A 25,188-nucleotide genomic window follows, 5' to 3' on the forward strand; every position below is an offset into this window, starting at 1 on the left:
TGTCTGACTAGACTTGTTCTGGTTTAGATTCTAATCCTGTGGAAGCCAAACTTCACTTTCTAGGAATGTTTTTGCTCATGTAGGGACTTAACGAAGAAACCCTATACTTCAGTGAAGGACACGGGGGGGAAGGGCAGGAGGAGATCTTATCCACAGAAGGGCATGAATGTATTTTCTATAGAAAATGAGGCGTGGCAAAGCAAAAGCAAGAAACCCAGAAAGGATCAGGTCTGCAACATTCACTTGTGTCCAACATCTGCTGCCAACATTTCTTCCTGTGCTCAAAACCGGTAAGTGATAGGGTGGTTCAATTCCACCTCATTACCTGACCCAGAACTACAGAAACATGTACAATTTTTAAGATGCTGGGCAGTCATTCCAGTTCAGCTCTCAGAGACAGAAATACAGCTTGACATACTATGTACTTTCAGGGCGAGAAGCAAATGACATAATTCCCAAAGCCCTAAATCAAAACACAATCCTTCAATCAATAAATTCCTGGACAACCAAACAGAAACTAACCCTTCCCCTTACTCACAACTCCCGTGCCACCTCTTGATAAACTGTAAGCCCATTCACAGTAGGATAATTTCTCAGATACGAGAAAAGCTCTCTCGCATACAGCCTCTAGAAACCAGATTCAAAGCGAGAAAAACTAGTAATTGTTTGAGGGAGAGGAATTTTCACATTCACCTTTGTTCCAGCAGTTCCTGGCAAGAGAAATAAATAGCCACGAGAAGCATTCATGTTTCTCCATAAAGACAACCACGCAGTGCAACAAAAGGTACACGCACAGGGGAATAAAGAGCAATAATTTCCCAAGAGAAATGAAGACATAAGCAAAATATTCTGCTCATGCCTAACGAGTGCCAAAGAAAACTTCATACCGGACTATGCTGTATAGTCTATACATACAAATGGAAAGAAAGCCTGTTTTTAAAAAGTTACCCCTAAAATCTTTTATGTTTGAACATTTTAATTCATGCACTGTGGATATAGTTCTGATCCCAATACCTTTCATAGGCCTGATTATGTCACAGCACATTTAACCTTCCATCTTGCTAGAAAGTTACCCACTCTCCTACACAGAACAAATGTTCAAGGAATAGATAACGTTAACAGGTGAACTAACCTAAAGGTAGCTTTGGTACTAAAACCAAAATGTAAATCCCATTGCCAAGTAGCATAACACGTAGCAATACCCAAAACACATTGTGTTGTACATGGCTTTAGTTTTAAATAGAAGATTCTAAACTGAGAAGGATCTACTAGCACTTTAGAGCATTAAAAATTAACTGTGTCATCTGGTAATGATTGGTTTTTGTTTTCAGAAGAAAATTTAGAACAATTGTATTTCATTATTTCAGTTATGAAAAATAAGCTGTTTCTTCTAAACTTGAAGATTAACCCACCCCTTGCACCATAATTTAAATGGGGGATTTAAATGCTTTTTGATACAATTCTAGAATATGTGGAAAGAAGCAAATCTTTACAGCAGCAGAATATGGATTACTGTCAAGTATTTTTACCCATCATGGCTATATCAACTTGAAAACTGCAGAAATTATTTCCTACCATGATTAATACAAATATAACTTCTTCATTAATTAAAGCAACAATCTTCATTTTCTAGGAGAGCAAAAAAAAAATGTGATCCTGAGCTAGCTGTTCCTTCTGAAACAAGCAAAACTCCATTGAAGAAGCTTTTCATAAAAGCACAGACCATTTATGCTGCCAGACTGTCCTGGTTTCAGTTGAGATAGAGTTAATTTTCTTCGTAGTGGCTGGTATGGGGCTATGTTTTGGATTTGGACAGCAACAACAACAAAAAAACCAGAGCCAGATTCTACCACCACAACTCTTAGGAGGATTCTTCTATTTTATCTGTTCTCTGCCAAGGGAAAGCATAGTCATTGAGAAAGAGTGAGTTTCTTTATACAGTGGAAATGAAGACTTTTTTTTAACCTTAATAATACAAGGTAAAAATAAATTATAGCTGAAAAAACTCCAAACCAGCTGTAGACACAAGTTTATAGAGCACTGTTTAGAGATACTCGACTACTGTAGGACAGCCTTAACACTTGCCAGAACTTGCTACAGTTGAGCTCTATTGCTTCTGAAAGCCTGGTAGTACCTTTTGTAAATGTAAGTAACCAGTAGAAGTACAGGAGGATCAAGTTAGGGAACGTTTAAACAAACTGGACAGACACAAATCCATGAGACCTGACGGGATGCACTTCTGAGGGCTGAGTCATCTGGCCAATGCCATGGCAGGTCACTGTCAATTATCTTAGAAAGGTCATGGCAATCAGGAGAGGTTCTTGAGGACTGGACAAAAGCAAAAATCACCCCTATCTTAAAGAAGGGCAGGGAGGACAATCTAGGGAGCCACAGGCTGGTCCGTCTCCCCTCAATCCAGGAAAAGTGACAGAGCTTCCTGGAAAACATTTCCAAGCCAAGAAGGTGATCGGGAGTCATTAGTGTGGATTTATAACTGGAAGTCATGCCTGACCAACCTGATAGACATCGGCAATGAAACGACTGGCTCAATGGATGAGGGGAGTACAGCAGATGTGGTTTATCCTGACTTCAGTAAGACTTTCCAACGCTGTTTCCCATAGCACCTTCATAGACAAACTGATGAAGTACAGACTAGCCAAATGGACAGCAAGACAAACTGAAAACTGACTAACCTGCAGGGCTCAAATTGTTGTGATCAGCAGCATGAAAGTGCACCTGGAGCCCTGTCACTAGTGGTGACCTGGATGATGGGAGAGAGTACACCCTCAACAAGTTCACAGTTGATACAAAGCTGTGAGGAGTGGCTGGTACACCAAGGGGTTGCTGCCCTTCAGATGGACCCCAACAGGATGGCAAATGGGCCAACACGAGCCTCAGGAAGATAGTTCAACAAAAGCAAGTGCAGAGTCCTGCACCTGGGGAGGTATAACCAGCTGGAAAGCAGCTTGGCAGAAAAAGATCTGGGGGTTCTGGTGGACATCAAGTTGAACATGAGCCAGCAACGTGCCCTCACAGCAAAGGCGGCCAACTGTATCCCTGCCTGCATCGCTGGCAGGAAACATTGCTAGCAGATTGAGAGCACTGATCCTTCCCTTCTACTCAGCACTGGCGAGGCTACATCTGGAGTGCTGGGTCCAGGTCTGGGCTCCTCAGTACAAGACACACATGGACATTCAGAGAGTCCAGTAAAGGGCCATAAGGATGATAAAGGGATTGGAGCATCTGACACACAAAGAGAGGCTTAGAGAACTGGGAGAGTTTACCCTGGAGAAGAGAGGGCTCAAGGGGTAACCTTATCAATGTGTATAAATACCTGGAGGGGGGAAGAGAGGGGAGTAAAGACGACAGAACCAGATTATTTTCAGTGACAGCCAGTGAACAGACAAGAGGGGAGGGAATGGGCACAAACTGAAATACAAGCACTTCCATTTAAACATAATAAAGCATCCTTTTTTTTTCTTTAAGTCTACAGGTGATTGAGCACTGGAACAGGCTGCCCAAGGATGCTGTAACGTCTCCATCTTTGGAGGTGCTCAGAATCTGACTGCACATGGTTCTGGGCAACCTGCTCTAGTTGACTCTGCTTTGAGCAGTGGGTTGGCTTAGACATCTCCAGAGATGTCACTCCCAGTCTGTGAGTTTGTATACTTCAGGCTCTAAAGCAGACATTGAGATATGGCCAGGAGCTGATTGGAAAGTGTCCTAATGTAATTTTACTGCCTGTACTGATCTCCACTGGCAGTCTAGTATTGCAGAATGAGAGTGCAATTCCTCAGCAAGAGGCTCTGCAGTAAGAGCACCTATGTTCTCAAACCCTGCTAAAAACAGATGAGGGCTTTCAAGCTTGTTGGCTACAAAAAAGTACAATCAAACATGAACTCAAGGAGGAAGGTCAGCTACTAGATCTTCTTGACATACAAAAGCATATTGTTAGTTTCAACTTAATGCTAGCATGGCTAACTGGAATAGAAATCCTTCTGCTCAGAGGCTTTTATTTATACCTCTTTTAGTAAATCCTAAGGTTCCAAAAATTCTAAAAGCATGAGTCGTAGTAGTATAATATCAACAATTTTCACCACATATTTCAGCAATAGCTTATTGTTTCCATCATCTCAGTTTAAAAAAAAAAAAAAAGTTATGTTGATGCCACAAGCAACTTCCTTATAAACTGTCAGAGAAAAGGCAAATGGAATACGGAGAATAGAAATCTGTTTTACTAGGTACCACATAAAAGATGATCTGTTCGGTACTTCTGTTGGTGACCAGCTGTTGCCTTTTGTCTTGCGCTCCAGTAGTGAGCTAGATCAAGTGCTACCATCACTGTGCCAGTGACAAAACAACAACATATTTCATGATAAGAGCCACGAGCACCGTAAGAAACTCTCAAATACATGCACTTCCTATTCATCAGTTCCCACAGTAGCTTTGCTATCTCTCAAGGATAGGATTTAAATAAAATACTAGTTCTTTAAGTAATTATTACACAATTATTACACAAAACCTCCAAGCTCCTCTGTCCCATGCAGTCACACTTACACAGAAAGAGGATTGTGTGCAATCTGGCAACAAAGTAATATCAGAGCCTTAAATAGATGGCCTGCTTCTCCACAATGCATGCAGTCATACAAGCAATAAAAGTCTGGGCTCCCCACGAACTGACAAGATTACACTTGTAATGTGACAACTAAACTCGATCCAAATTCTCCTTTCACTGTCAAACAAGCCTGTGTGACTCTTGATCAAAAGGGCTTCTTCCTAGTTAACTATCACTGATACTATGCCAGTGTTTCTGGCTTCTCCTTTTTCTTTTCTGTCTTAAAAAAACCCAACCAAACAAAAAAAAGACATCTGACCTCATAACTGCTCCTTTTATAATATCATCTGCAAATTTCATTAGTGTTTTTACAGGAACAAAGAAGGAAAGAGAGGAAAGTAATTTTTAAAATAGATTCACTGAAAAGAGTATTAGAACACCTTCCTCCAAGTTAGTATGCTGTTTGAGAAGACCGCAGCTATTATACACATTTGTACACAAATCCCCGAGAAAGAAAAGTGTCACATGATTTAAGATGTTGATATGACAAATTTATGTATTTTAGACAGGAATTTCCTGATTCAAAACATGGGCATGAAAGAGAGCTTCCTGTTTCCCTCTTTACTCCAAGAAGGGTCTTCGGAAGGGTTTCCTAGCACAGCCTGCCTGGAATACAGAGCTCCAGGTTAAGTGCTGCCATGCACACTACTAAAGCAAGGATACGATGGCAACGTAAGTCTAACTACATGACTCTTCAGCTCAAGAGCGTCACTATGCCACCTACTTCTGAATGCAAGTTGCTGTATGTTATGCATTTTCATATCTCAATTCTGAAAACAGATGTGTTAGAAAACAAACCCTTCCCACTGAGCAAAGATCCACTAAAATCAGGGCAACAACTGCTATGCCTCTATATATTCCTCTGTTTAAAAGCCCATGCATATAAATGAAACCCGGGGTTGCATTTTCGGCAAACAGTGCTGTTGCGTACAGGAAGGAAAAAGATTCCCAATGCCATGCAGATGCCTACAGTAATTACCCAGTTCAAATCAATACAGACATGTGTGTTAAACACCCATTTGCATGAGCAGGTAGTCTTACAACAAGGGTTTCAACTTGGTGGGGTGGGAAAAACACATATAGGAAAAAAGAAAGAAAGAAAAAAAACACTCAGCAATTTTTCCCCATTTACTTGTTTAAGGCAGAGGTTACAAAAGTGTGTAGGGTGAAGAGACCTACTTTGCAAAGAAATTACTTTTGTTGAGTTTGGATACTGGCACAGAGTTGGAGCCTTTTCCTTAAATATCTGTTCAAACACAGCCAACTCAAGCCTTTACTTTAAGGCAGTACTTGAAACTGTGCCTATTTCAGGCTTTCCTGCAGTCCAGGCTATGTAACACAATCACAACAGCACTTCTTCACACCTCCATATAGAAGATATGAGAGCATTTCTCTGATCAGCACAGTTTAATCCTGTTTAGTTTTGCTTCAGAGCTTCTTGGCATAAAGACCCTTACTTTGTCAATACACAGACCTTACTAATTTCTTGAGAAGAATGGCCACGGTCCCTGCTGAATTCTTCTTCTGTATGGAGACATCCACAGATACAGATACTACAGTGGCAAGCATGTAGGAGGTGTGATCTAGGATAACGGGGACTTCTTTGATGACCTACAGCATAACATCAAGATGGTAGCACCTCCTCTATGCTTCAACTCCTCCAAGGAGGTCTTGCATAAAGCTGTCCTTAATGTGGTGTCTACACTAGAAGGCATGCAAGTAAACTTGGAATTAAGTGAGGGATATGATCAGACAGAACTAATAGCTTTTCCCATGAGGTCAGCTACGATACTACTAGTACTCAACCTAAATGCTACTTGAGTAAGAGTCCCACAGCATGTCTATCCAGTCACAACTTGTACATCCATATTCCTAGGAGATATTGCATGTTTCTTTTCCTTATGAACAAGGAACAGATTCTACCGACAGCTCACCGCCCATTTTTCAAGTTTTGAAGGTTTTTAATCCTTCATTAAATAGTTGCCCTAATTTAGCAAAGTGCATGTCCTGTATTAAAGAATACAGACATAGCTGACTACAAAACAAAGAGCAGAAATAAACCACTTGTGCGTTTCAGCCTTCAAATGTCATCCACTGCCTTCTGCCAATCACTTTCCTAACACAAACAAGATCCACAAAGAAGCAAACCAATTCCTAGTTAGGAATTGTTCACAGAAGTGAGGAATCCAGAAGTAGCAAAGGACTGAAAACTCCAGAAGACGAAGTTGGCTGAGGAGATTTTTGGGGTTAGCGATTTAGACCTAAAACCGTTTAGCCAATTCTGAATACACATTGATGTTTTTCCACAAGTAATGATACAGTATCAACTTCAGTTTGGATTTTACGAGTCCAATTTGGTAAAAGGACTTTCTGTCAAGAAAACAAAAAGACAGTTTCTGTTTAGGAAAGTTACCAAAGCAATCTCATTTCCTTCCCGGCCTGTGGGGAGTGGGTAAGACACAGACTAGGATGTGCAAGTCCTAGACTCCTACTACCTTAGCTGAGAGGGTTCTGCTGGAAGCTTTCCATGTCATGCATCACCAGCACCAAAGCTTATTCAGGCCTCTGCCTGGCACCCAGTTAACATTTTTTTTCCTTTTTTTTTTTTTCTTTTTTTTTTTTTCCTCTTTTTTTAAAATAAAATATACAAAAGAAAGAGCATCCAGTTACTTTTGCACTGGGCTGAAGCAACCATCCAAGCCAAAGATAACTCCTTAGATATAAGCTAACTAACTGTACCCTATTAACAAAATAATAATAAAATAGAAGAGACCCTACCTTCCCCCAGAAGCATTTTATGAAACGAGTAACATTTTATGAAATAACATGCATGTGAGCCATTAAGTTACATTCTAGAAAGCTACAGATAACATTAGCAACTTTTCAAGCCTAAATCCCCCACATATCTGTTACTTTGTGTGTGTATATAACCACACATGCCTGCGTACACACACGCAGAGGCAGTTAATATATTTTTTTTTTTTTAAGAAAGAAAATACTGTATGATGAGAAACCGAAAGCAGCACAGCAGCTCAGTTAAGAGCCGTATCCAACCCTCCTCCTGCCCCTGCCATGTGATCTGGACAACAAGCAACATAAGCACTGAGCTTAGAGTAAATTTACTTTTTGGAGACAAACTGAGTAAACACACACACAGTCCTTTTGCATCACTCAGTTGAAAGTTACATAAAAAAAGAATATCATAAGCAGCATTTATAAAGGTTACTTTTGGTTAGCAGCAGTTGGCCACTGTCAGAGTGCAAATTCACTTTTATAATCAACATTGCTTGAAGGACTGACATTTTGAATGTTGCCATCTTTCCTGTCCAAATCTGGCTGTTAAGAGGCAAGTCTCAACTCCCTGAGGGCAGCAGAGTCAATCACAGCTACAGGTAAAATGCAAGAACCAACGCTGGCCGAGCACCAGAAAGCAGAACAGGATCACATAAGTAAGCATAACACAAAAAGTGCCACCCAGCAGCACCATAATATTTACAGTAGTCCTATGGAGGGCGTTAAGGTTCAGTTGCAGCTATTATGCACTGGGGAGGTGTGCAAGAGAAGACTAGCCAAACCAGGACAAAAAGACTTCTCCAAGAACAGCAAGATACGTTATCTCAACAGATCACCTGGGAAGGGATCAGAACTGTAAGACGACACTGGTAAAAGCTATATGCTAAACTTCATGTTTAACACATCAGAGAGTAATGTGTAAACACAACTCAGGCATCAAGACAAAGTGGGAATAAACTGCACAGCCTAGGAGCCATTTAGCACCTAACTTGATGAGACTCTTCACTTGATTCTGGGAATCTCATGGGGCAGGGGAAAAAAACAAAAAAAAAAAAAACCAAACAAACAACCAAAACCAAAACAGAATCAAAACCTGCCCTGGTTGTTGAAGATGTAGTGCACAGAGAAGCTACCTCGGGGGGGTGGGGTATCATAATTTTGTAATTAAATAATTCAATAAAAGCTAATGTACTGTCTTTTTCATTCCCTTATACTCATTAAAAAATCCAGTGAAGCTCCAGATTCTAACAACCAGTATAAACCATTGATAAACTATTCTGATTCAACTCTTTAAACAAAATAGCTTACAAACAAAATACCATTTCTCTAGTGCAAGACCACCATGTTATACTGCTTTTCAGACCTGACATAAACACTGCATGTGAAGCTAATCTACCAACACTTTGTGGGGAAACAAATCCTAACAGATGCAAAAGTCTATAGGTCCTAATAACAGAACTTTCTCATTTAAAAGACTTCCGCCACGTCTGATGTGTCAGAACACTTGCCATCACTGAATTAGCAGAGATCTAATCAAAGGCAGCATTCGCAAGGAGTTACTGTGTCCAACAGCGCCTTCGAGAAAGAAGACACAAGTATGAAATCTTAGGTCTGTAAAGCAGACCTTAACCATTTCCCCCCGCTGAAGGGAGGGATTTAAGAGAGTAGCCTACTCCAAAACAAACACAGACTGATCTATTTCACCACAGTGCTATATGCTAGCAATCCCTAGAAAGCTTCAGCTACCATACACCAGCTCACACATCATCACAGTTAAAGCCACCTTCGTGAACCATGATGCCTGTGCTTTATAGCAACTATATCCCATGACATAGGCAGGTTTCTGCACTGGCACTCACATTAGCAGGACACTGGGATCTACACGGGAATTCTCCCTCCAAGTGGTTTGTGAATATAAAATGCCACAAATAAAAGTTTGGAGAAGGAACATTTTCAAAACCAGAATTGAGTTAAAGTTATTCCCAAAGAGTTTCCAGTTAAATCTTACCAAATTAAATATTCAGATTCAAAAAGAAAAAAAAAATTAGTTTGTCAGAAAGGTTTGTGATTCAGGAAAGATGTTTATTTCCTTGCCTACGCTTCCATTTCACCTATTTCTCCCTTGCCATCCTCTGTTCTCCACAGCACCAAGCTCCTGTGTCATATCAAGTCTTTCATGATGCATTTTAGCAGATCAACCGGAGCTGCTGCACGCTGTCACCAACCCTCTCTAGACCAGCTTCTGGAAGGAGAAGGGGCAGAAGATACCCAAAGGAAGTTTTATCAACAACTGCAGCAATCTGGACAGTTGACTCATTAAAAGACATCCCTTCATAAGGTCTGAACACTGGTATTGTCAAAATGTTGTCCCATTATTTAGCTGCTCTCAAATTTGACTGGTTCCCAAGTCTCACAATTTAGTGAGGAAGACAAATGCTGAAAACTCAGGGTTATTTTCAAAGCAGCCATTCCCCCTCAATGCCACAGCTTCCTTTCGTATGTAAGAACACAGATTGCTCTGGTGGTTCATGTCACAAAGCCAACTTCCTTACAAAACACAAACCTGCGATTTTAAAGTCCTCCCCCTCAGCTTGTGGATGCAAAAGTGTCTCAGGTGGTAAGGGGGACAGCATTCAGTCACCTTTTCCCAAAGAAAGCGGGTAGATGTGAGCTGCTCCCCTCTCCAGCAGCAGGCTCTATAGCCAGCCCCCGCCTAGCCTCGGGCCCAGCACACCCAAGGTTGTTCTGCGCAGAACTGTTACAGAAACGGTGCGCAGCAGAGTACGAACAGCAACTGCTTAGGTGTCTAATCAACTCGGCAATAGTTAAAGGGCAATATACTTCAATTCAGCCTCCTCATCTGTGATGATGAATTGTGTCTTACTTGGTCAGCTGTAATTCTCTTCAGCAATACATTTCAACTAAGGTCCTTGAACAAAACCACCTCATTTTTGATAGCCTCTACAACAACGGGCTGCTCCTTCTGCTATCAGACATGAGGTAGGCATGCCTCCTCTTATTTAAAAAAAAAAAAAAAAAAAAAAAATCGAGCAAAGAACTAAATCAAGGACAGAAAGGTGAATGATTTATCCCTAAGGCAGGAAAGTAAAGGACAACAATAAGCACTCTTGCTAAGATAAGTGACAATACATTTCCACTGCATAGGTGCAAGCCTCACAAGAACTGCTCCATGATCAAATGGATTTTTTACTCCAGTGATCCATTACCTTCAGTCATGCTATTCAAACACAACTGCTGGAACACATTCAGAAAGACTAACTTCAAGCTTTCACACTTCAGTCAGAATCTACTGCACGCTACGATAAGCCTGACATCTCAAGCTCTGTATTTTTCTAGCTAAACAAGCTTTCAGAAATCATCTCCCTTATAGAAACATTTTAAAAGGGCAAATGAAAACTAGGAAAATAAACCTGTATTTAATAATTTACTTTATAAAAGAGGTAAACTCCTGTAGACAAAATTTGGTATAATTTTATTTTTTTAAATGAGTGTTGTGTTCATATCCCATCTGCATGACATGATTTTGCAGAGAAGCAACTTTATTCACATTTAACCTTCATTTAAAGCAAGTTTTAGCCTGTCTTAAAAAATTAAATTTCTGGAAAACAGATATATTCATCAAGAGTGCCAGGAATTATTCACCGGACTAAACAAACTAATTTAGACTCCTCAAACATCCAACGTACTCTCCTGTCCATCTTAACATGACAACTGTAGCTTCCAATAAAATTCTACTCAATAAAGCCCTGGATGAGCAAAATAAATAAGTAAATAAAGGCAGCACAGTGTAGTTTATGTGATTAGTCACACTTAGCTGCCTGAGATTATTACACACAGTGTATATGTGAATTTCAAAAAACTGTCTAGTACCGGTAAGTGTAACAATGTAACAATCCACAAAAAACAATTTCCTAGTAATAAAGGTTATCTAGTGTTTTAGAAGTGGTATCTTGAGCAGGAGTTATCCTTGCCCTAAGGTATCTCTTCAGCTTTGAGATGAGAAGCAATTCAGGCAAATTCCTGATGTTCCGCAGTTTCACAGCAGATGGGAAGGCTGCATGAAAAACAACAGCCATTTTAAAAATCATTTGTAGTTGTCTTTCTGAAATCTCACCTAAGATACTAGCAAGCAGCAAATGAGAAAACAACATTCAAGAAGTTCAGCTAACAAAGGTACTTTTCTCCATCCCTAAAATGGCATACAGAGCACGACGTAGCCTAGCAAGCCCACTATGCTGGAAACTATGTACCACGTACCCAACCACAGATGCCACTCTACGAACTTCAACCCAGATATTCAGGTTGCTCTTAAAGCACACAGCAACTGGGTGTTTCCTCAGAGTGCTACCCCTCCACCCGGGATCCCAATGTTAAATGCCTGTTAAAAAGCAACTTTTTATGGCAATTAAGCAGTTCAGTTGTCAAAGGCACCAAAAGCCCCAGTGGCTTATGCAAAAAGGCCTCCCTTTACCAGATTTAGATTTGTTCTCCTCTGCATCACCCAGAAAGAAAGCAGCAAACAAGAGCTTCTCCAAGTTTCACAGTAACTGATGATGCATAGAAGCTGCCAGGAAACCCAGATCTACGAGCTCACTAATGATGCATGGGACAAGTTACCTAAATTGAAAGATCAAAGTTTTGGCCATGGGGTTTTGGGGATTTTTTTTATTTATTTATTTTTATTGTCTTGTATTTTTAAACCAGTATTCTACCTATTTCTCAACCCAGGTAATGGTCTGTAGTGCAAAGATTAATTTGCCACATGTAGTCTCCATTCCCAGGATCCAACCTCCACTCTGAATGGAGGAGAAAGGTGAATTAATTAAGAATATCCTAGCTGCACCAATCCTCCTTTTCCTCACAGTTCCCATCAGGTAGTTCTGGAACAGTAAAGGTCTCCTCCACTTCACCGAGGGCTGCAGAAGACTCAGTGTCCACCACATTCCTCCCACAAAACTGTACATTAATTGAAGCAAGCATTCCTCTGAACTCACAAGAAAGCTCAGGGATGCAGCCATGCCTCCCTAGCATCATGCTAAACGCCCTTCGGCAACGTGATTTTTGCAAGCAACCAGCACTATAAACACTGACCCTTTGAACTCTGGGGACAAACTAGGGTTTCCTTTCAGGGGGAATCCAAAGAGGCTTTGATCACAACTTCCAGGTTCCCATCATTTATGCAGAAGTTATTCCAGTGATGGTATCGAGTGAGCTAAACCCCGCAACAGCGAGCGTATCTTTAGCTTGAAGCTTCTGACTTCTTCAACTCTTCCGAAAGCAGAGCTCATTTGGCAATAAATGAAAGGAACTTCAGAATCTGTTCGAGAAGCGGTGTTTTTCCCCTTTCCTTTTCACAATCTTCATGCATATTTTGGATGTGAGAGAGGTGTATTCTTTGGCAGTTGCTTTATGGACTCCCAAAGAATCGAGCAGACCATAGGGCCATCTCCCTCGCCCCACCCACAAGCCCTCAACAAAAAAAAAAAAGGGGGGGGCTGGGGAGGGAGGAAATGTAGCGATCCTATACAGTTGCCCAATACTGTGAGGGGAAGACATATATCCTATATAGGTGCCTCAATACTATGAGGGCAAGACATATACAAGACGGCTAAAAGTTAAAGAGAGCTTAAAACTAGCTGGCAGGAAGACAAACTTTCTGTACTTGCCATTGGTTTGCCTGCCACCAGCTGACCGTTCCAGTAGTCCTTCACACCAGCAGCAAAGCAGCTGAAATTCATCCCTGATGCAACTCCGGCGAGACTAATAGGTTTCCACAAGAATGAATCAGGCCCTGTCTATCTAAAACCAAACCCACTAAAGTTTCACTGAAGCGAAATTGCAGGAGTACAATCTATGGATAACAGCTGGAGAACATTAACTCTCCCCCCAGCTCTTTCCTGGGGTTAATTTTTTTTTTTTTTTCTGTTCAGACAGGAAGCAGTCATATACCATACTGCATAATATAAGGATCCTGGGATATAAAGACAAGTAGAAAAAGGATTACGAAGAGCGCTCTAAAAGTTTTTAGCAAAGTTATGCTGCTGTAACCCCCTGAGCTGCCTCCACATCATGAATTGAGACAGCGCTTACCTCCCACCTATTAAAAAAAAAAAAAAAAACCAAAAAACCCCCCATAATTAAAGGTATTTTAAGGGTCTCAGCGCAGTTGGAGCCTGAGGGCCATGTCCTACTTCCCAGCTGGGGTCGCCCCGGCCCGGGGGGTGCCCGGGCGAGAGGCGCCGCGGCGGGGGGACCCCGCCGCGGCGCCTCTCGCCCGGGCACCCCCCGGGCCGGGGCGACCCCTTTGCTGCCCCCCAGCACCCCACTTTTCCCCCCGACTCACCCTCGCTGCCGTACTGCTTGCCATTGTTCGCGCCCATCCTGCCGGCTTCATGCTCGCCGCCGCCTCCCCACGCCGCCGCGCAGCATCTCTACCGCGGGGCGCCGAGCGGCCGCGGATGATGGAGTGGAGCCGGGGTGTGTGTATGGGCGGGGGGGGGGGGGAACCCCAGGAGTTTTTTCACGAAGCAGCCCTACAACTTCCTCTACTTCTTCTCGGGTGGCCGACACCCCTCCCTTCCCCCCTCAAAAAAATTAAAAAAAAAAAAAAAAGAGGGAAATAATAAAAAATGCGATGTATCGGGGCGCCCTCCCCGCCCCGGTTTCCAGCCGGGGTGTCAGGGCAGGGGAGGCGGCTCCAGTTATAATCCACGGGCGGGACGGCCCCCGGGCGCAGGCTCCGCCGCCCCGCGGCCGGCGCTGGGGCTCCTCCGGTAGTTCAGCGCCGCTCCGCCTTCCTCCTCCTCGCAGCCCCGCTCCTGCCTCCCCCGGGAAGCCGCCGCCAGCCACTTGTTGCCCGGGCAGGGAGGAAGGGGAGAGCCGCCGCCGCAGACTTTTGTTAGCGGCAGGCGCCTCCTCCCGGCACCCAGCGCCGCCGGGCCGGGGGGGGGGAGGGAGGGAGGGAGGGAGGATGGAGCCGAGAGCCGGCCCCGGCCTTTAAAGACACAGCGCCCGGCCCGGGGGCTCCCCCCACCGCTCCCCCCCGCCTCCCCCGGTGTCGCGCCCGGCCGCGGGCCGCCCCCGCCGGCGGTGCCGCAGCGGAGCGGCCCGGGGGCCGCCCGGCCCCGCTTCCCTGCCCTTCTCCCCGCGGGGGTCTGCCCCGGCCCCAGCCCCGCCGTCCTCCGACCCTCCTCAGCTCGGCCCCGGCCGTGGCCCGACGGGAGGGTTTGCCGGGCCCTCCCCGGGCTGCCCGGCCGCACGGCCGAGCCCCGAAGGCCGCCGTGAGGGCAGCGGGGGCTGCGCAGCACAGCTCGCAGAGAACCACCCGGGGCGGGACTGGGAGCTGTTCGCCCGGGCGTCCTCCCGATGGTCCGGCGCTGCCGGTCGGGCCCCTTCGTGGCACCCTCCAGCCCTCTGCAACTCACAGAAGTGGTGAGAAAGTCGCCCTGCGTGCAGGAAGCCACACAGGCGGTCTGTTTACCTGTCGTTCCCTGCTTCTCCGGAGTTCGAGCCGTTTTCTCCCTCGCAAATAGTCTTCCCGCAGACGCTCAACTTCAGTGGATCCCTCCTGGCCTTTGCCACCACATCAAACAAAAAAACCCCAACTGTTTAACCTCCCCACATTAGTTCTGCAGGTATCCTATAGGGCTGGTGCTTTGAGATGAGATGTTTCTATTTAATTCAGCTTTCTTAAAAAGCAGCTGCTCCTTCTTTCACCCCAAAAGACAGACTCTTTAACTCCTATGACCATGGGGATTGTCAGGAAATCAGAAGCAATATATGCCCGTTCAGCTCAAACGTTGGGGCTGTTATTACGAACTCTGATAGGGACTCACCTACCGTTACCCATGTCATCTAACAGAACATGACATATCTGAAACGGTGGCATATGCTCAGTGGCGTAAGGGACAGCACTGATGGAGTAAAGGCCTTTCCCGAGGGAAGCCCACCCTAGCAACAGAATTGGGGATCATGGTTTTCACTACCGTGGGGGAGTCCGCACTGCCTCTGCCCGGCCAAAGGGGCTGGAGAACAAGAGATGCTCTCGAGTGGGTGTGAGGGTAAACTGCATGTGGGGACAGGTTAATAGCCGAAGCTGCCAGTCCTGAGAGGATGCTTGCCCCCAAAGGGCTAACACTAAAACAACAAATACAACAACAATGAAGTTTGCTCAAGACAACTATTACACAGATTAAGTGGTAATCAGGTGTCATGGTTTAACCCCAGCCAGCAACTAAGCCCCACCCAGCCGCTTGCTCACTCCCCCCACAATGGGATGGGGGAGAGAATCGGAAGGGTAAAAGTGAGATACTCGTGGGTTGAGATAAAGACAGTTTAATGGGGAAAGCAAAAGCCGCGCACACAAGCAAAGCAAAACAAGGAATTCATTCACTGCTTCCCATGGGCAGGCAGGTGTTCAGCCATCCCCAGGAAAGCAGGGCTCCATCACGCGTAACGGTTACTTGGGAAGACAAACGCCATCACTCCGAATGTCCCCCCTTCCTTCTTCTTCCCCAGCTCTACATACTGAGCATGACGTCATGTGGTATGGAATACCTCCTTGGTCAGTCTGGATCAACTCTCTTGGCTGTGTCCCCTCCCAGCTTCTTCTGCACCTGGCAGAGCATGGGAAGCTGAAAAGTCCTTGACTAGTGCAGCAACAACTAAAACATCTCTGTATTATCAATGCTGTTTTCAGCACAAATCCAAAACATAGCCCCATACCAGCCACTATAAAGAAAATTAACTCTATCTCAGCTGAAACCAGGACATCAGGGGTTAGCAAAAGATTTCTGGAAAAGAGTCAGATTGAAAAGAAGTAAAAAAGAAGGATGAACGTTTGCAATAGGTGGAGAGAGACCTCAGAGCAGGCCCAGAGCAGCAGTCCAACCTGGTTTGACACTGCCAAAAGCCACCCCACCAGCATCTTGCCTCTGCCTCGGCCTGATGGCGCCGGCTCTCTGCCTCGTGGCAGTTTGGGGTGTGACAAGCGGGGACCCACAGCCCAGGAGTGCGGCGGTACTCGTGGCACGTGCCTTAGCCAGTCGCAGGGAGCAGCACAGGTAGGCATAAATACACCTAAAATGTGGGTTGTGCAGGTACCTGCAGGAGGTGTGTGTGAATGGGGGGACCCACACCCCCAGAAGAGGGGTGCGTGCTTGTAACCCACACAGCCAGGGGAGTGGCATGCTCACAGCCGTGCGTGTGTGAGACTGGGACACTTTAGGATTGGTTATAGAAGGGTCTTTAGAAGTTTATAGCTGTTTACTAACATTTTGCAAGTATCTACTATTGTGGTTTATGTGTTGCATTGCTGATAGTGATCCTCACTGATTGCCAGGTCACAGCTCACTGATTGCCAGGTCATTACATGTCCTTATTAAAAAGACAAAACCGCTTTAATCCTGATTTGATTTAAACCATAAGTTGAGCAGTTTTCCCTGCACCACACTATGATCTTATGTATGAAAAAGCCTGTCTTCCTAAATATATCATAACACACACTAGACAATTACTGCATATACAGATAATTCTGAGCAAATTACATCTTTGTCAACATATGCAAATGGCATATGAAACTGCAGCGGCAAAAGCGTCAACACTGACAGCGCTACAGAGAAAGTTGCTAAAACCTGAAGTTTTGGGGACGGGAGGTTAACTTGAGAAGAAAAACCGTGCATTTTCATTAAGAGGTGGGCTAATTACCTGAAGCTGAAATGAGTACCAGCAGCACAGATGACTGACAAGTAATTGGGCAATGTTAATTAGGCTCTAATCCCACCAGATACTGGTCATTAATGCTTCTCCTTGCGAAAAAGTTTTGGTCCTGATTCAAGATGACTACACACATGCTTCAATTCTCAAGAATCAGTGAAGGTCTAAGAAAACATTGCCTTCTGGGGTCAGACTCATCAAATGACCACCCTAGGTTTTTTGAAAGAAAATGTGAATTAGTCTCTATATAGTTTTCTGTAACCAAAGGTTAATTTCTAAGCAAACTTTGTACTGCGCCAAGGCAGTACAAACTGTCTGCTTTTGACACAAGTGTGTGCTTTTAACATCCTCTGTTTTCTTTTTGAGAGTTACCTGTTCAGGGGATGGGGGAGAAGCAATCTGCCTTCTGTAAAATGGTAAAAGGTTATGGTGTAAGGTTAATGTTTGCCTCACATACAGGCCCACAGACTGCCAATGAAGACATATAACCAAGCACTTTTTTTCCTGCCATGTGACTTGTAGGGTTTGAAAAACCCAGCCCAAACACTTGCTAGGAACTCACCTAGGGAGAGCAGGATGGTAAAGAAAAAAACTAGGGCTTTCTATGGCACAGCAGCCTACCTTGGTCAGTCAAGCCCTGCCCTCCGACTCGGCGATGGGCAGCTGTAGCTAGCATGCCCAGCCATACCATGGTCCCCCCGGCAGGTACTGCAGGGTAATGCTAGTCCCCAGCTGTGGGAGAGCACACGCAGGCCGAAACCAACACGTGTCCCCCCTCCGTGTGCAGCCCAGCTGTGCTCAATCTTTGCCTGAAATACAGTGACAGGAGTAGCCACTGCAAACGACTCCCTCGGCCGCCTCCCAGCTCCTCGTGTCACGTCGTGTGCTGTGCATTCCGTGGCGGTCAGCCACCCGAAAGTTGTCCTGTGTGGGTCATGGGGCCAGGAAGGCCAGCGGTCCCACTTCTGACTCCTAGAAGGCTGTGCATTTGTTCCAGCAACCTTTCTTGCATATAAGAGAGAAATGTTTTAGGCCAATTGGAAGCATAATCTCACATAGACCCAAGCACATAGCTGTACATAAATAATTATACAGGATTCAGAAAGAACAGAGCCTCCGTGAGAAGACATATAGCAGTTTCCCTCCAAACTCAAAATTTGATGCCCCACAACCAAAATGAATCCCTTTCCCAAGGAGTACTTTTGCTCATCAAGAATAGCATAGGCTGGTGCTTTGTGAGACATCAAGTGCAGCTGTCGAGGGAGCCCTGTAAAGAATAAAGACATTAGACAAACAAGTTACCACTCCATCAAGCTTATGGCATAAATCCCAGGAATATTCTGACATGACCAGAACTAAAAGGAAAGGAAAAAAACCCCACCAAACAAAACAAAACAAAACAAAGAATCAGAAAAAAAGCCTAGAGAGGAAAGAACATCTTGGTTTAAGAGATCTGAATTCAACTTTCAGATGAAGGACTGAATATTTCTGTGCACATCCCATTACACTGTTTCTACAGGGGAATGAGATGGCAGGCGCATGGAGAAGCAGTAAAGTACCAAACTCATTTTGGTACAAAGACATCAAACTCTCAGCAGAAATGTGTTCGTCACAGATGATACTACTGACAATGGGCAACCGTTTTGGGCAAGGCATTTAGGACAATCAGTCTTGGAGCTTCATAAGCCCAAAAGCGTCGACATGAAGAGAGAAGTTGGGAAATGCTAGTTCAAAGAGGACCTACAAGTTTCAACTAGGACTGAGTCATCTTATAGCCCTTCAGTATTTACCAAACGCTTGGTTCATTGTGGGATTTGCTGTGGGAGTCTGGGAGGCCTGTTATGCCCAGCCATATGGTTTGGGACTTAGAACCATTATCGTGCCTGTGGATGAGACCTAACAAGATATCTTCTTTTAACAGTTTCAGAGATGTTTCACTCGTTCTTGGCAAAGTTATGTAGTAGTCTTTTTCTTTTTCTTTTCCTCCTTGTCTTCCAGTTGGTCAGTATCTTATACGTTGAGACTATTCAGCTTGAACTACAAACATAGTATTTTTATATATAAATACAAAGGACTGGTAGGAGTCTCTTGGCTGTGACTGAGTTAAGCTGCCTGAACCACATCATATAATTCCTTTGTGAAACCGTTTACAGTAACCCTTTAAGATACCCTAGGCTTCAAAACGGTGCAAAGAATCTGAAAGCACATCAGTTCTGCCATCTTTTCAATGATCCAAAGGAGATGAAGTGCTTTCTGTAAGGACAAGAATAACTTTCAGGTTTGTTGCCTTTTAATATAAGCAGTATGAGCTCACCTAAGGGGGGAGGAGATGGAGTGCTATCAACTACTAGTTTTGCAAGACTGGGAAAGATTCATTTTAATATGAGATGTGCCTTCCTATATTGCCATTTCCCTTCTTCATGAGGAGATATCAATGCATTTTTCCTAGACTTGTATCCTGTCCCAGCAAGAGGAACTTAGAAATTATTAGGGCTGAGGAAGAACAAGAAAGCTATGGGCCAAAATGTTTCTATTTGGATGTGTTGCTACAATCGTTCCTGGGAGTGTTTGTATTACATCTCTATTCATTATGGGCCTCCCTCTGTGGTGCATTGCATGTCTCATGATGCACCATTTTTCTATTCCATGAATAAAACCACAATGATTTTGGAAGAAGTAGCCAAACAAAGGGTTCTGGATAAAGGAAAAAAAAAAAATTGAAAGCAACTGAACTATTTCCATAAGGCATCATCACAGCAATTCCAAGACTAAATATTTTGGCTCTGGAATTTTTGCCACAGTTGTTTTTGGTGTTTTTTTCCCTTCAGTTTTAGTCTAAGCTTTCCTCTTTTAAATAATAATAATAAACAAAAATCAAAAACTTTTAGCTACTTCCAACTAGCTTTATGTCAAACTTCAGTTTAAAAGCCATTTGTATCCCAGGCCTTCAAATTTGAGCAACAAAACTAACACTAGTTTCCTATTTGGTGTAGGAAGCTTTGATTTTTCATACTTGAGACATTTTAAGCATTTGTTTTCACACTTTGTATTTAAATAAAATGATGAAAACAAATAGTAGCCTTTTAAAGACTGCAGAAGCCAAGTAATATTTTTCTAATTAATTCTACTTTTGCATCACCGTGTTCGTATGGCTGCATATATTTTGTGAACACTCCACGATAATATCTGTGTTGACTGCTTTTGGGCATTCTAAAGTGAAAAAGAATCCAAAAGAAATTTGACTAATATGTTGCTGCCAACTTAAAGCAATTATCAAAAGCATATTGTCTTATTAACTACAAAATGATCCATTAAAACTACCTACCTCCTAAAGGAAAAAAAAACCCTAGATTATCTTCATCATTATAGATAAAAGTTATAGCCTCATCACCATATGATCTGAGAGTATGTGCCATTTTATCATTAATAGCCTTAATATAATTATGAGTGACTTGATCTACATGGCTAAAAAGCTGCAGGATCTAAGGGTAGCTCAGATGATTGTATTTTAAGGCGTAGCTTTTAGTAGAGTCTGTTCTGCTGGCTGAGAACTCTCATAGCATCCCTTCACATGAGGTCACGCTGCTCCAGCCAAGCAAAGGCTCTGGTCCCACAGTGACTTCAACAGGTCTGGTTAAAATGTATTAAATCAAGGTGGTGCTCAAGTTCCAGGACACTTTGGACTTTAATGAGTTTGTCTTATGATAGGTGCTGATGGGATCGCAGAACAGGTGAAGTACAGGCAGTTCTATCAAATAAAGATCCAGTTTTATTTTAAACTTCTTTCAGAAATTCAACTAATTCAAATCTTATTTTAACCAACCTGAGATTTTGAGACATTTTTGCTGATTTTTTTCTGTTTTACAGGAGAAAATCCTTACTCGGACCTGATTTTTCCCGTCTTCTAACAACAAAAGCAATAAATAAAGTTCAGACTGTGTTGGAATATGTTTAACATTACACGTAAAATCTGTTGAAAAGAACAGTGAGTTTGCAAACTCAAGCTCCTAAGTCTCAAGTGTTAGAAAACACAAGAACGAAGACTGTGCAACTCCAGAACCACCGTCCTGAATTCCCCTGCCTTGTCCACAATACACCTTCCACAACAGACAAGGCTGGGGCCTACAGCCAACGCTGCAAAACCACTTCGTTCCCAGAAGCAGTTTGCGATTATGTAAATTATGGCATTATAATGCATAAGCACAGTGGAGCCATAGTAGGACCGTGGAGGCAAAATTAATTCTGGCATTTCATAGCTTATGTCTGACCTTGCGATTTTAATGTAGGGAGTTTTTGTTTGGTTTAAAACACAGGGTTGGCTGGTGCATTCTCCAAGAACCGAGCAAAGAATGAACTTAAGAAGATACATTGCTTCATCTCATTGACATCTACAGCGATCATTTGCAGGGTTGGAAGCCTAAGCTCTGCTAAACAGACTGCTGTTAGTTGGACTAAGAGAAGCACTGATGGCAACGGAAGATTTTCCAAGCACCATGGTTGCATCTACGCTCTCCTTCTTCTCGGGACCCTGGCTGCAGCACACTGTGCAGCTGGCGTGGCCAGGTTTCCTTTCTGTGAAAAACAGAGCAGGGTGAGATTTATGCCTGGGTTGCGCATAGTGGACACTCACACTCTGGACACTCCCCGAACAGGGATGTGGGCAAACTCTGAAAACGCCTGTCTAGAAACAGCCCACAGGAATCAACACTGGGGAAAGAGAAAGCATTTTTTCAGCTGTGTGTATCTTCTCCCAAGAAGCAGCAGGTGCTGCAGGATCACGGGGTGATGGACAAAGGATGCTGCATTAGACCAAGCTTCTTCTGACCATTGCATCTCTATAAGCACTGCTCCTTCTGCTTTGACCTTGGTCCGCTGCCCATACAAACAGTGCCACACCACACGCACACCAATGCCTCGTTTCGCATCCTTTCTTCACATCTGGCTAGCTGTAGTCTCAGCTTGTCGGGCCCCATTTATCCCAGAGACCTCACTCAACAAAGCTCTCTTCCACCCTTCTGGTCTTCCCTTCCTGCTTCCTTCCTCTACTGTCTTCCCTCCCAAGGCAGTAACCAGCAACCTCTCACATTTCCACAGAATTTTTCTCCTCAGCACTAATCTCCACTAACTTCCCTCTATATTCAGTCTTCATCGGTGTTCCCTGAACCAACTGCTTTCTTCTGGTCTCTCGCCGCTGCCAGTTCCATTATTCTGCCTCAGACTGATGTTAATGCAAAACATCCTAAGAAAATTCACAGGCAGTGGCTCTTGAATTGTTCAGCCCTGACGGGCTCCCTCCCAGTTCTTTCTTCCTTTCACAAGGAAAGGCAGCACAATTTAGCCACAGGGGAGTGGCTAAATTGTGCTGCTTTAGGGGAGTTTCACCAAGTTTCTATCAGAAAGTTTTGTTGTATTTCAGAGCTTTCTGAGACATCACACCTGAGTTGTCCAGCCTGCAGCCAAAATGCCTCATTTTCCCTTGGTGGTGTTACTCCCTGCACAGCCAGCCTGGACTTCCTTTAGATCCTGGCTTGACTTCCCCTGGTTTTCAGTGAAGAATTAATGGATAGCTCTGCACAAGGCTTAGTGGGGGAAAAAAGTCTCTTTGATGCCCATAGGTCTCCTCACAGGCCTGGCAGAATCACAGCTCGCCCAGTCACTGGGTCACCCAGCTCACAGATGGAGCTGAACTAGGTTTCCTCTGAGACAGCTTGTGCCCGCTGAGAGCAAGCTATGTGTCTTCTCCCAGAGGTAAAGCCAACAAATGCTGTCAGTTGCCAGTAATGCTAATGCCACTCTATCACCACGTCCTGCACTCTTAACCAAGAACCAGAACTTGGTTTGTAAACAGCAGTGTGGTACTCTGAGAAAAATGGGTGCTTGAAGAAACATGCACAAGAAGCTCTTTCAATACTGTAAGCTGGACTACAGTGCTACAGTGCAAGAAAAGTGTGCGTCTATGTAAACATCAGCATTTACCTGTTGAAACAAAGCTAAGGTGTGAGCGCCAGGCACGAACCCACAGAGGACACTGATGGCAGCTGTCCTGATGCAAAGGACTGGTTCAAGCATCAGCCCATGAAGAGCGCGTATACTTCCTCTTGTGCAATAGGACAGTCTTGTTTGTGTGCTCTGCTAGGAGGTTTTTCACATAAAAACAGAGCAAGTTTTCTCCACCTATGGCAAATGTTCCAGCAGAGTGATTCTAGCACGCAGTGCATCAGGTTCAGCCTCTTCCAGTTTTCATCCCTCCACAGACAGCTTGCCTTGTCCCATATGTCCATGACTAATTTGGAAATTTGCCATAAGGACAGTGTCTACATGTAAAGCCAGCACAATTAGCATGCATTTGATATTTCCAGAAATTTTATGAGCCATCATCTAACAGGCTAATTTCTGGCTTAATTAAATCAGTCAATTGCTTCTGGAAAACAAAGTGTCATTGCTTCATTTCTAACAGTCAGATCTATTATTCTAAATATTTTTGCTCATACATATTAAATCACTTGCACATGTCCTTCATAGTTAAGAGAAATATTATAGGGATCTTATTACAAAGTGAGCCAACAGCAGAAGCATTACTTTTTCAATCTGATTTTCATTGATACTTCTGTTTTGTGAGACTCTGCCCTTCACCACACAACATGCCCCTCACTCATGGCTCCTGGAGGAGTCTGCCCGTTTCATTACCACAAAACTTGGCTCAAAGAGACACCTGATGACAATGCAAAAAGTGTAACAGACAAGGGTAGATTCTTTCTTCAGGATCTGATGGAAAGAAATGAAGAGGAGGCCTTGATATCAACTGGCAGATAACAGGAGCTGGGATCAAGTACATAACTCATTGCTTACCCTGGACAGAAGATCAAATAGATCAAGCAGATGGTGATAGCAACCAGTACAGGAGTGGGTGACATAAAACTTTAGATCCCATATTGAAATATTGTCTATTACTAAGGCTCTGGATATTTTCTCTTTAGATTTTTTTTCCCACCCTACTACCTTCTCTTTGTATATCAAAATCTAATATTATACTGCTTAAAGGAATATCAAAATGAATAGCTTAAATTAAGACTGTCTGCTTTCAAAGCTGGCATCTTCCAACCACCATAGAAATTGCCATGAACAGTTTAAAAAGCCTTTAACAGATTTCTTCTAGTAGATTTTGCTCTGTCAGTACTTGATTTTGACCATCCCAAGTTGTGTGTCCTCATATGTCAGAAGTCACTGCTTTGTAGCCAAAATGGCTTAAAACCTGAGTGCTACTCCTCATCCACGTCTGGTCAAGGTGCCAGGTATTCATTTCTCTAAAAATGCAATAAATGCAAGTTTGTCTTAGCATACTGGAATGACAGGCATCTGGACAAAAATCTCCTTATGCTTCACACCAGGTTCACAGGCAATAGATGGGCATTACAAATAGGTGAAGGACAGTGGGATATTAAATTCCCACAGCCCTTTGTTCGAGGAACATGAGCCAGAGTCTTAATGTAAAGAAGTTTCTAGGAGGAACAGTGAACTTCAGCTTTCTCCTTCAGGTCATAATACTGCAAGATACTTAAGATATACATCACAAGAGCAAGTCCCAAAATGCAAGCTTATGATGCCTTTAAAGCAGCTATTCTCACCAGAACTGGTGGACCATCAAGGCATTAGCAGCTAAATATGGCCTACTCCAACAGGGAGCACTTGGGACTGAACCATCTGTCAGTCAAGGCTCAGAGATCTTCCAGACACCAACAGTCTTGCCAGCTCAGTCTGTTGCTCCATGAAGCTGCAAGAAGCTGCTACAAGGCTTGTTGCAGGGCTACCACATCTTTGGGAGCACCTCCTTGTGGAGCTCATGGATTTTCCTTACAACCCTTCCAGTCTCAAACAACCTCTGTCAACAAAGGTTTGGGGGTGCCTACAAAAAACCACTCCTACTACCCTGATTGCTAGCCATATTCATGAACACCTGGACAGTTGGTGCCATAATCCTTGGTGTTTTCAAGGGACACCTCCCAGGAGAGGCTGCTTATGAAGACAGGCTGCTTTGGATTATGGAA

General features: G+C 43.7%; 1 protein-coding gene and 1 long non-coding RNA gene across 6 annotated transcripts in view; both read right to left on the reverse strand.

Moving 5' to 3' along the window:
- FBXL7 (F-box and leucine rich repeat protein 7) overlaps positions 1-14,369 on the reverse strand; it is a 191,887-nt gene extending 177,518 nt beyond the window's left edge. Inside the window, exon 1 of one of the 3 annotated variants that reach the window (XM_075493999.1) lies at positions 13,773-14,369. Coding sequence is in view for 1 of the 3 variants with exons in the window: in XM_075494001.1 (XP_075350116.1) it covers positions 13,773-13,809 (37 nt within the window). In the remaining 2 variants the exon portion in view is untranslated. Of the gene's footprint in view, positions 1-13,095; positions 13,330-13,772 lie in introns of those variants that run through there. The other 2 variants (XM_075494001.1, XM_075494000.1) reach the window with 2 other exon arrangements.
- Positions 14,370-16,022: 1,653 nt separating this feature from the next.
- LOC142406708 (uncharacterized) overlaps positions 16,023-25,188 on the reverse strand; it is a 71,023-nt gene continuing 61,857 nt past the window's right edge. For 2 of the 3 annotated variants that reach the window (XR_012774675.1, XR_012774673.1), the window contains exon 5: positions 24,277-24,447. This is a non-coding gene — a long non-coding RNA (uncharacterized LOC142406708). Of the gene's footprint in view, positions 16,045-24,276; positions 24,448-25,188 lie in introns of those variants that run through there. The other variant, XR_012774674.1, reaches the window with a different exon arrangement.

This window comes from Mycteria americana, chromosome 2 (genome assembly GCF_035582795.1).
Source record: "Mycteria americana isolate JAX WOST 10 ecotype Jacksonville Zoo and Gardens chromosome 2, USCA_MyAme_1.0, whole genome shotgun sequence".
Classification (NCBI taxonomy): Eukaryota; Metazoa; Chordata; class Aves; order Ciconiiformes; family Ciconiidae; genus Mycteria; species Mycteria americana.